General features: G+C 35.7%; 1 protein-coding gene across 3 annotated transcripts in view; it reads right to left on the bottom strand.

Annotated features, from left to right (window-relative positions):
• The window catches only part of CERT1 (ceramide transporter 1), a 131,588-nt gene that overhangs the window by 10,714 nt on the left and 108,335 nt on the right, over positions 1–12,539 (bottom strand). For 2 of the 3 annotated variants that reach the window (XM_086323212.1, XM_086323213.1), the window contains 4 exons: positions 10,386–10,478; positions 3,417–3,512; positions 1,049–1,181; positions 162–232 (listed from right to left, as the gene is read on the bottom strand). In XM_086323212.1, coding sequence (XP_086179338.1) covers positions 162–232; positions 1,049–1,181; positions 3,417–3,512; positions 10,386–10,478 — 393 coding nt within the window. Of the gene's footprint in view, positions 1–161; positions 233–1,048; positions 1,182–3,416; positions 3,513–9,791; positions 9,870–10,385; positions 10,479–12,539 lie in introns of all 3 variants that reach the window. The other variant, XM_086323211.1, reaches the window with a different exon arrangement.

Below are 12,539 nucleotides of genomic sequence, written 5' to 3'. Positions count from 1 at the left end.
AATAATCTGATTTACTTTTCGAATACATGAAATTCGTGATTAATAAAGTCTTTGAATCTTTTTGTGCAACTTAATTTCCTGCCAAATTTTACTTTAGAGAGTATTTTATATGTCTCTGTTCAAACTACGCTGGAATCCTTTTGGGATTAAAAGATATTTACCTTGTGCGTTTGATAAATGATGATTGCATTATCAGCTAATGTTTCCACCACATGAAAGTTTTCTATAGTTGCTGCAATGAAGAGAAAATGTTAGTAGTCAAAAAAATGTATTGCCGTTTCCTAGTATGTGACTAATTCACTTACATTACGAATGGACATTATAGTAAAATGAACAGGATCTTGTTCTACTGAGGCTACATCCACATGGAAGGGAGTTTATATTTATTTAGTATTAGGGGTTATAGATGGTGGCAATGAGATCTAATCACCAGGAAACCTCATTTTCTTTGGCCCAGTATCCAGCTCCCACTGCAAGAACACAGTTCTAATCATGGCTTCATTACTAGCGCACAAATTATTCCCTAACACCATGACCCCTTCCCTCCCTATCATCCTTAATTTATTGAAGCTGAATAAGCTGTTCACCAAGGTTCAGGTGACTATGTTTGTAAGCCTGAGGAGAACACACCCCCCTCCACCGACACCACTCCCCCCACAGCCCCCCTTAATCTACAATTTATGATGTAAACAAAGCAGTATAGAAAAAAAAGAAGATGATAAAATAGAAACCTTTTATTTTAGCCTTGGCTTTTCCACTAACTAGTTCTGTGGTCTTTAACGTGTCACTTAGGCTATCTGAATTTTACTTTATTACCTACCTATCACACAGGACTGTAGTGGATTAAATGCTGTAATTCACTGAGAAGCATTTTGTACAATGAAAAGCTCAGGTACTATCAGTCCCCTGTATGATTCTCCAGATAGTTTTTTTAACTATCTGGAGTTTTTATGACTTTGTAAACTACAGCTCAGACGAAGAAAACCAGGTTAGATTTGGTATTCAATTTAAAATTAAAAACTATCAAAATATAATAATGGCAGCTTACTTTCCCAATCATTGCGAACATCAACATTCCAGAAGTAATTGCAGACCTCGTGTCCTGTAACGCCTTTAACTGCATGGGTAGCTTTCAAAGGATCCAGAACAATCCCATTTTCTTCTACTTCTCTTCTATATACCTAGAGGATATATTTTAAAATATGTTTGAAAAACACTTATGGAACATAAATATTCTGCCAAAAGAAAAATTAAAATTTCAAATTATTAACAGAGACAATACATAAAAATATTTAAAACTACAATTCCAAAGTATGCATATGTAATGAGTGAGAGCTACGAATACATCAATTTAAATTAGACATTATTTATTGAACATTCTCAAAGACCATTCATCATGGCTAAAAAGGCCAAATACAGCTGGTTAAACATTATCTCCTTAGGGATAATGCTGTATCCCCAGCATCTAGAACAGTATCTGAAACACAGAAGGCACTCAATTATTTGTTGAACTAATGATGGAACGCTAACATCGCATAAAGATCAATGATATCTTGTTTTTAAATACTGAGGTTGCATGCCTTAAGATCTATCTTGCTTTAAATACTGAGACTATATACATAAACTCCTGAACAAAATTAATTACTTCAAAATTACAGAGGATTTGGTACTTTAGACAGCTCTTTAGTAAGTTCTTTTGAAAAACAAACAAGTTATCACAGAGGAAACCAGCTCTGAATTTATGGAGTGCCTATGGAGCCAGACACTGTTAGGCATTTCACCTAATTTCTCTCCAAAGTACCTTTCCTTACATATTTATTTATGTTATTGGGACTGATATTTTTCCAGTAACCAAAACTGGAAACTCTAGACTTTTGATTTCCTCCCTTACATTTCACATAGCTTTTAATCTATTAGTAATCTATAAGACATCCAAAACTTGGCTTTTCTACTATTGTGTATCTTTTTTAGGTATGTTTTCATCACCTTGTACCTGAATCTCCTAAGTAGTTTTCTTGGTCTCTAGTTGCATATCCCTACGAGCCTAGTCCTTCTAAAATGTCACTCTGTATACAATGGCTAGCTCACTGCTACAGACAGTAACACATTTTGCTTAGTGGGTTATTTTATAACCCCATAAACCAGCCCCAATGACTCTCTCTAAAGTTGCAGGAGCACTTCTTCTCTACCACTCACTTCAGGTGAAGGACCTCCACCTAGACAGAGACTCCTGGCTTCTCTAGCCTTTCACTTCCCCCTCCTTGGAGGGGGGAAACAGGGACACCTGAATGGTGAACACAGAAGGAGGGCCAGGCAGGCTTGGCTGAACCCCTTCTCCTGTGGGCAGGATGTATGCTGGTCTGCTTTTGGGGCATGCTCTTGTGGGGGAAGGCCTGTGATTACCTAGTTATGTCAGAAATATTATGTTTCATTCTGGGGTAACATATTAGTAAGACCTCATGACAGCTGGTCTTTATTTCTAAATCAGATTGTCAGAATTATAACTAACATCCTGGTCTCTCATTTGCTTATCTCTTCTGATTTCTTAATTTGTTCCCTATTCAGGAGGACAGTAAATTCCAACATTTAATACGTATCTCACTTGTGAGAATAATTCTGGTCAAAAATCTGTACAAAACTCCTGAATATAAATGCCCTCGCCTCACCTTTGTGATAACCTTGTTTCCATTTCTCATCATAGTCCTTGATGTAAAACAATCTGTCTCAAATCTGAGATCCCTTTCAATTTTTCTCCACTATTCACCTGTACTTTTCATTCAATATTATCTGGTAGAGCTAAATAATTGCATCTTTTAAATATCAATATCCTCCTTCCAACCAAAGTTTCAACTTGGAGGGAGTCTTATTAAATATCTCTTTATCTTTAGCATTGTGCCTTGGGCATAAAGTAATCCAAAATTCAATGATAATGTTGTTGGTTTTCAACTGAACACTCAATCTCTTGTCCCTTGCTCTTACTCTCTTACGCTTAGGGATATGGGCAAGATTAGCTAATCAATGTCCAAAAAAAGAAGCAGTGAGAGAAAGAACAAGAAGTGAGGTACAGACCAAAAAGGGAAAAAAGTTAACACCTGGGCACAACATTCAGTATATTTAAAGAGAGAAATATCCAGAGAGTCATTAGCTAATTGTGACCTGTTCATATCAAAACCCATTTTCTCCAAGGCCAAGGTAAAACAGAAAAATCTGTGTACAGATTTATACTATGATCATAAAAAATTATGTAAAAGCTAAATCAAGAAAGCAAAGAGACATTTTATTTCTCAGTATTTAGAGCTTCTTCAATCATACGTAATAGTTTACTTAAAGGAAAACTGTAAGTGCTATCTTACTTAGATCAATAATAATAATACAGTATGACTGCAAGGGGCTGCAATTAGCCTGCAGGGAATTACCTTCATCTCCCCTTCTTCTACAACCAACTGCCAGTTGGCGTCGCCACCTACATCCTGCAATGAATAGGTCATGTGGTTCTGCACCATCTCTTCAACCTTAAAAAGAAAAACAGAACTGTAAGAATCCACGTCCAATAATCTCTAAAACAGAATGGTATTCAGTTATTTCAGTTCAGAAATGATGTTTTTAGAAAGGTAAGCAACCAAATGCACAAAGGTTAGTAGGTTTTATACAGTGTTGAAGAGTTTTAGTCCACATTCCAGATATCATATCCAGGTTAATGACAGGAAGGAGAAATGTGGGGAAAGAAGGTGCTTCACTCTACTTAACACTGGCCTAATGTCCATCAAGTGACCAAAATATGTGTTTTCTGGAAGAAAGAACTACTCCTTCCTTTCCTACAATATGTATTCTTACAGAGACGTCGTCTTAAAGCATAAAATCATGGAACATTAAGCGTAAAAGGGGCACAAAGAGACCATCTAGTCCAGTGTTTCTGTAGTTAAATACTACACAGAAAGAAAGCTTGTTTGTGTGTCAAGATTTCTCTACAAAAAGAAAATTTTTGTTATTTTATTCAATTCCTCTTTTATCATGAATATAAGCCAACTTAAAAAAATAACCAACTTCTCCATATATCTGATTCCATTTCATTATTCTACATTCTTTCTAAATTTCTAACTAAATTTCTTTTACTAAATTTAAATTGCAACCTCTGCTTTTAACTATCAAATTATCCTGACACATCTTTTATAAATAGAGTCAAATAGTTCTTCCTCCCAGAATCCTCAATCAGATTCATTGGTAAGATCTCATTTAAGTGTTCTCTGGAAACCCTCCTAGTATGAAACATGTTTATAAACAGAAATGAAGTGATAAACAGATTGTTTCTGAAGGAACTGGCACCTTTTCCATCTACACAAACAGTTTCTAAGTCCTATTTTCTTAACTTTTACTCATAATTTTGTTTTATAGAATATTAAAAGAAGGCAGAAAAGAATTGAAAAATATGTATATTAAGCTTCAATTTTAAGATTTATTCCTAAGTTTAACAACTTGTTGTACATAAAGTCTATTACATTCATTAGGGAAACATAAGAACCAGGTTTACATGTATTTTGAATTAAATACATTAATGATTTGGGAGCAGAGCTCTTAAAATTAGTCACTTTGAAGATATCATTTTTCTACATTTATATAAGGATGTTATCAATATGTTATTGTGATGTGTATACCAAGTTTCCTGGATTTCAGAAGGCATTTTTGGCTTCATAATTACTGAAAGTAGTTATGACTAAAAATGTCTCTTTAATTGGCAATGATCATCAGAAAAGTTTTTGGTAATAGTGTGTAGGCTGAAATTCTACAATCTATGTTTGTACTAAATAAATGTTACATAGTAACTTATTTCTTTATCCATAATCTTTAACGTGAAGGGTGCTGAGTTAGAGAACTGGAAGAAAATTTAAAACATGACTACTAGTCCATCTATAATTTTATAAAGCCTTAATTAGAAAACATAACTTCAAAGGCTGACTGGGAATAAAATCTTTGTGTCTCTAAAATTCTGAAATCTGCTTTGAGAGGTTCAGGATGACTAATGTAGAATTCCAAGTTACAAATACTACACACCAAAGGTATCTTATTAGAGGAAGAACAAAGCAAGTCCCAGTTAGCATGCACAAATAGAGCCTCCACAGCAGCCTGGCCTAAGGCATTAGTCTGCGGCCACACTGGGAGATTATTTTTAATCACTTTTAGATTTCAAGATCTTAGAAATCTTTAGATCCGGGTATGTACATACTTTTTCTGTAGGCTACTAGGAGTTAAGAACACCTATATTTATCATGAGATTAGAGGTAGAAAGAAATATTTCTCCCAAAGAGGCCCTACTTTAAATGGATTATTTGTTTAAGAAGAATGTTAAGGATTTTATTCTGCTAAAAAAACAAAGAGAGTTCTGTTTAAAAGAACTTTAGTGCCATTTAGCTCTTTTGTTGAAAAAATATGCAGGTAATTGTGTTTCTATTTGGGAGAGTATTCCTAAATTAGTTATTTCAAATGTCTGAAAAATGAGAAGCTGTTTTTGATTTGTCTTTTGATGCAAAAGAAACCAGATTCCACAAATATAAACTGATAGGAAGTAACTTAAGTTTGAAACAGTGTACGGTAAATGCATTTAACATCGTCTTGCTAGATAGATGAAGCAACAGAATTCCTATTATAGCTACCACTGCATCTATGGAAAAGTTTTCAGTCTTTTGTCCTCATTTACTTCCTTAAGAGGGCTTGAAAACATCCAACAGAGAAACAAACAGGATGTATTCACAGCTGTGCTCCTAGGAAATTAACAAAACTAATAAAGTACCGAATTACTATATTAGCCATGTCTTCAAAGCCTCACCAAGGAATCTTTATCCATTACGGTATATTCCTTGAAGTAATAATAGTAAGGTTACAAAGAAAGGTGACACCAGTAAAATCTCACTGTATAAATTTTATCTTAAAATATGCAGTAGCAATGTTACTACAGGGGCAGTGGCTTGGGCCTTTGTGACCACACTCATATTTCAGATATAAAGATGCTCCATTTACTGTTTCCAGTTACAACTCTATATCAAAAATAAGTGTAACGCTAGGGACCATTAATTGGATGACATGAATAAACATTTGCCCAAATTTCTACCTTATCAGGTTCAGAATCTGATATACTAGAAAATAATGTTAAATTCACCCTTAAAAACAAGAAGGGTGAATTTTAGCCTAAGCGTAATTTCAGGAATTGTGTCCTTGGTTTTTTGCACCTTGAGTTGAAAATGGTAAGCTGACATAAACAGCATCTTCATAGCAAATGAACTATGAAAAGACTGGAGATAAAACACATTTGGAGGTGATGGCACTCCAATTCTTACCTTTTCTTTCACTTCACATTTCAATCACTCAGTATGCCATTTTAGAAGGCTAGCTCTAAAGAAAATTGTCCTTTGATGGCACAACAAAAGTGTAATGAACAGAAGTCTCAGAAGGGCTCAAACAGAGTTTGAACCTCTTTTTCTTATCTATGTGAAAGGAATACAACTAAGCTTACTGTTACAGGGTCATAAAGGGATCTGCTGGACACAGTAATTTATTAATAACAAATTAACAGTATACTGTTAACCCAAAAGAAAAATGGTCAAGGATATGAATAGTCAATTCACTGAAAAATGCAAATAGTCAACGAGCAAAAATAACACTTCTAGTCTATCACATTGGCAAATATTAACTAAATTATAATATTCAGTGTCAGGAGAGGAAAACAAAACTGACCCGGGAGTGTAGCTAGTTCAACTCCTCTAATGGACAGTCTGGCAATAAGAATAAAAAAGCTTAGGCGTGTGCATGGCCTCTGTCCTAAAACTTCTTCTAGAAATATATTCTAAGAAAATAAGTGGATAAATGTACCAAGATGTATATACAAAGAAGGTGTATATACAGGGAGGCCTAGGTAGCACTATTTATTAAATAATAGAGACTAACTGAAAATAAATGTTCAATATTAGGTGGTAAATCTAACATGCATATTCATACAACAGACAAGGAGATCTAGACCTATATTTACTGATGGGAAGATGGGTCCAATTACAGGTGTTTAAAAATAAAACAAAACAAAAAATGCTAGTTTTTATACAAAACAGTATATATAGAATTATCTACATTGGTAGGAAAAAACTATTACTGAAGTATGTAATTTTACTTAATATACATATATATGAAAAAAGGATATGTATAAAAATATTAATAGTGATCTATTATTTTAGACTATGTTCTAGTTCAGCTAAATTAGCACTTATCAGCATAAAAGTAATTAGCGATTTTATTTTATATAATAAAAAAGGGAGGGGTGAAATAGAGAATTACCACAACAGTAAAGTTACTAAGGACGAAAGTGGGCAAAAGCTTTACATAGACTTTTTTTTGGCAATGGTAATTCTCATCATACATTAACCTGTAGATGTACTACCCACCCTTTGATTTTCTCTCTTTTCTTTCCAACTAAGGATGCTTTTTATTTTCCTTTGGTCTGTGAGTTGCCACCTTTACATGGTAACTGTGTTATGAAAATAAATGTGGCCAAAAAAATCCATTTGGGAATGTAATTCTTTCCTACTTTCTATATCCTTTCATTTAGAGCTACTTCATTTCCAACACCTGTCCAAAAGATTCATGTGTTACTACTAATTTCCTAGTGCTGTGCTTAGTCGTTCAGGCATGTCCAACTCTTTGTGACCCTATGGACTGTAGCCTGCTAGGCTCCTGTCCATGGGGATTCTCCAGGCAAGAGTACTGGAGTGGGTTGCCATGCACTCCTTCAGGCAGATTCTTTACCAGCTGAGCTACCAGGGAAGCCCAATTTCCTAAGAGAGTCATATATTTTATTTGAAGTTATTTTCAGGGGCAATCTCAGTTTTACCTTTAATTATCCTCTTTAAGCAGGACTATGACCATTATATATCAACAAGAACAAAGTGATCATGAGCCAGTATTTGTATGTAGATGGCATAGCCAAATTAATCAATAGTTAACTGCCAAGTCTGCTAATGACAACAAATACGTTAGCAAGACAGTAAATACTTAGAGACCTCAATGCTATTGCTCTTAATTTCCCCTTCGGGCATATAAAAGAGCAGAATAATCAAAAGCTTTAAAAACAAAACCAGATCAATCATGAGCATTGTACATCAGGAAAAAATACTAGAAAGATTTTTCTCAACTGAGTTATACAAGAAATTAGGTGAAGAAGTAAGCTACATTTGGAAGTTTTGTAAAAATCTGGGCACCTGCTCCTCGACATTTCACTTGTATCCGAAATGTTTTATATACTCTATAACTAAGGTCCAGATTTGGGTTCTGAAGCCCTAATTCTTAGGCACCTATAGACAGTTCAAATTCTTTTCTTGCTCTCATTACATTTTCTTTAATTTATAGCCTGTATATTTCTATATTTTAAAAGAAAATAGTGACCAGTAATGATGTCTTTTAAAGAGTCTGTTATTTTATTATTTCAATGCAAGGTGAAGCTTAGCAAATAAACCAGTCTCCCGGTATTATCCAGTTTGGTCACTCATTTATTGTAAAATAAAAGTCACTATTTTAAAAGCATGCATAAATGAATTAGCCGGAGGTGAGAAATACTGTAATAAATCTGGCTAAGGGTAATTTCTGATGAGAAACTGATATATCTCTTTCCCAAAAATGTTCGAGAAAAAAGCTACAAAAGTCAGAAAAGAAATCTGAGTCATAAACAATTTTCTTTTTTATTACATAGTTGAAAACTAATGTAAATTTTATTCATACACCTGGTTTAAACTGATTTTTAAAAATCATTTACTGGAAAACTGAGAGAAAAAAATAATTCAGATAATTTTGATTAGCTCAAAGAAATAATATGACAATGATAAAAGCTCATTTATTGAGCACTTCCTACATGCTAGGTTCCAGCTCTAACACAGTCCTAGCTAGATGACAGAAGCAAAGCACAGAGGAGTTAGAAAAGCTGTCAAATATTATGTAGGAAACCAGATTTAAACGTGGTCATTTTGAGTAGAGTTCAGGTTCTTAACATATGATGACATATCACAAACAAAATGCCATCACCATAAAAATACAAGGTTGAATGGCAAGTATGTAAAGATTAAAAAAATTTTTTTAACCTAATGCTGATGCAAAAATATCCTTCTGTTGGTACTTTTGATTTTATTATGAGGGCAGAGACGGCACGCATCCAAATCCCTATCCTAAATTCTTAAATGATGCTGATACTAAATAATTTAAAATCAATTTCCATAGATTTATCATATGGACAGGAATACTCATTTCCAAGGGTAATTTACCTAAGGAAAATACAACCAGTTCAACAAAACTTACAATGGTAATGAGACAAATTTTATTTTAAAAGTTATTTCCCTGTTGAATATATTATGAGATATTTTAAATTATATTGGAAGTGAGACTTGAAACCCACTTTGATGCTATAACATATCCTATAGACCATGTCCACAAAAGTTGCTGAATGCTGTCTGAAGAAACAGATATCACAGCATAGTTAAAAACCAGATACCTTCTACTCGCTTCAGTTCAATTTGAAATCTTTCAGGAGTACCTCCTATATGGTGAAATTCCAAGCTATTCAACAACAGAGGATACAAAGGGCACATGCATGCCTGACAGAGAAACTATTTAGCAGATAAGGAAGGCTTGTTTAATGCTTGATGTTACTATTTAAAATTCAAACCAAAACAAGTGGCCCAACCAAAAGACTTCTAGGAACTGGGAAAGCAGGCTGAAATATAGCACAGACAGACTCAAGTCCACTCTATGCATTCATACAGTACCTGGGAGCTGAATCTGTGAACATCGTCAGAGGCACTGACTAGATCAGTGGGAGACATGGAGGAAGAGCGACTATAGGGCTACCAGAGACAGACAAAGAAAAAACCAAGTAATCAGAACAAAGGCGCAACAGAGCATTCAGTACCAACTTCCAAACACAAGATAAAGAGAGAGAGAACAAAGCACTATATGAAACAGGCTCAGCAGCGAGGGCTGACTTCATGCACCTATTATGTGTAATGCTCCAAAATCCTTCTATAAAGAATGCAGGCTGCCAAAAATACAAAATGGTATCACTTAACCCCAGAGAAAAAAGCTTTAATATTGCTGGCCACGTTTCTGGTTAACTGTTTTGGACAAGCCATTCCCTATCCCCCACCCTTCTTTTCCCTTGAATAAAAACGGAAGAACATTACAGTCAGAAGAAGATTTCTAACAGTTTTCGGAGGATGTCTATGGAAGAAAACATGTAACACCAAACAAAAAAATCTCATTACTTAAATTCAGAAAAATGAAGGAAACTTATGTAACAGGGTAGTTTCATCAACAGTGAAGAATACAGCATATACTTTCAGTAAACTCTGGCATTAGCTTACCTTTTGGACAAATCTATGAGTCCCCACAGAAGAAAAGGCATCTCCAGATGGCATTGAAGTAGACCAATGTAACCTGACCTTTTCACTCTGCGACTAAGAAAGCACATAATTTTAAATAGGAAGGTTACAAAGTGTATTTTGCAACTTAAGAGTGGACAGTGTAACATTTAATTACTTAACAGTTTCAGTTCAGTCAGTTCAGTCGCTCATTCAGTGTGTCCGACTCTTTGCCACCCCATGAATCGCAGCACGCCAGGTCTCCCTGTCCATCACCAACTCCCGGAGTTCACTCAGACTCACGTCTATTGAGTCAGTGATGCCATCCAGCCATCTCATCCTCTGTCGTCCCCTTCTCCTCCTGCCCTCAATCTAGTATTTATAAATATTTGAATTATGAAGCTACTTCTAAAGACACAAGTCTTGCCAAATCTTGACACTTGATGTATCCTGATTTTCTTTCAGATTCCAAAGATACTAACCTTAGACCAAGGATATGGATAGCCCCTTGAATATTTCTTTTTTCAAAGGCTAAAGAAGTTTTCATTGATTCTCTTCAATTCCAACTCAACCACCATACTGATATTCAGTAGAGGAGCATTTTAAGCCAGAAGGGATGATCTGAATCATCCTGTCCAAGCACTTGTTTCAAAGATTAGAAAACCAAGGCCCAGAGGATTTAGGCAATACGTGTTGAGCTACATAGTTAGTGGCAAAACTCAAGACTAACTTGTCTTGATCTCTTGAAAAGTTCAAAACTCTTCCCCAAATAACCCAGATTAAAACAAAAGGAAAAACACAGTGAAGGGGAAAAAACTAACCAAAAAAAACCTAAACACCAAAAAAAAAGCACCCAAATACAAGGATGCTATTTCAGATGCTACATTTTTGGCACCCAAAATGAGAACTCACTTAGGAACTGGAAGTTTTAGAGTTCTGCATGTTAAAAAACGGGAAATGAGATCTATAAAATGAACATGAAAAGCAAACAGCCACTGTTGCAGATGACTTACCTTGGGTAGACAGATCAGTAAATGGGCACTATCAACTTAAAAACGATGCACAACATGAGAGCTGTGAGCCAAGTTTCACTTGGGGAAAATGAGGACCACAGCCTAGGAAGGGGCATGGCAGATAGCTCTGAGACACTGCTCCATAGAGGCAGTGAGGGAAGGTCAGCATATTTATGATTTTGGTGAAGGGGGAGTATATGTAATCAAATGCATTTTTGCATATGTCAGCTAGTCACCAGTAGCAGAAATCACCATGAAGGAATTCAGTGAACTGGGCTCATAAAATCACGTCCTAAAGATATCTATCTGAAGGCCTATTCTGCCAATTTCCCCAGAGCACGGAGTGCCTCATTCCTCCTCTCCAACCTGTACTCTGTTTAGGGAGTGCTGAAGGACAGCAGTTGCAGCAGCACCTGTGATTTAATCCATATAGAGGCAGGCGGCAAGTGCCCATCTGCAGGTGACAGCATAATAGCCTTCACTGCCTTTAAAATCAAAAGGAATAAACAAGCCAATTTTTTATGCAAGTTAATTTAGGATATACAACTGACACACATGACTTATTTCTAAGATGCTTATAGTCTTGAGAATAACTAAAATTCAAGCATAAGTACCATCTAGTGGTTAAGTTCAGTTCAGTTCAGTTAGTCATATCTGGCTCTTTGCAATCCCATGGACGGCAGCACACCAGGCCTCCCAGTCCATCACCGACTGCCAGAGCTGGCTCAAATTCATGTCCATTGAGTCGGTGATGCCATCCAACCATCCCATCCTCTGTCATTCCCTTCTCCTCCTGCCTTCAGGTAGCCAAAGTATTGGAGTTTCAGCTTCAGCATCAGTCCTTCCAATGAACATTCAGGACTGATTTCCTTTAGGATGGACTGGTTGGATCTCCTTGCAGTCCAAGGGACTCACAAGAGTCTTCTTCAACACCACAGCTCAAAAGCATCAGTTCTTCAGCACTCAGCTTTCTTTATGGTTCAACTCTCACATCTGTACATGACTTCTGGATAAACCACAGCTTTGATTAGACAGACCTTGCTGGCAAAGCAATGTCTCTGCTTTTTAATATGCTATCTAGGTTGGTCATAACTTTTCTTCCAAGGAGTAAGTGTCTTTAATTTCATGGCTGCAGTCACCATCT

Source organism: Bos grunniens, chromosome 10 (genome assembly GCF_055505025.1).
Source record: "Bos grunniens cultivar Pamir isolate PY7600 chromosome 10, Bosgru_T2T1.0, whole genome shotgun sequence".
NCBI lineage: Eukaryota > Metazoa > Chordata > Mammalia > Artiodactyla > Bovidae > Bos > Bos grunniens.
The sequence above is the reverse complement of the archived record's forward strand: the minus strand, read 5'-3'. Positions and strand labels throughout refer to the sequence as shown.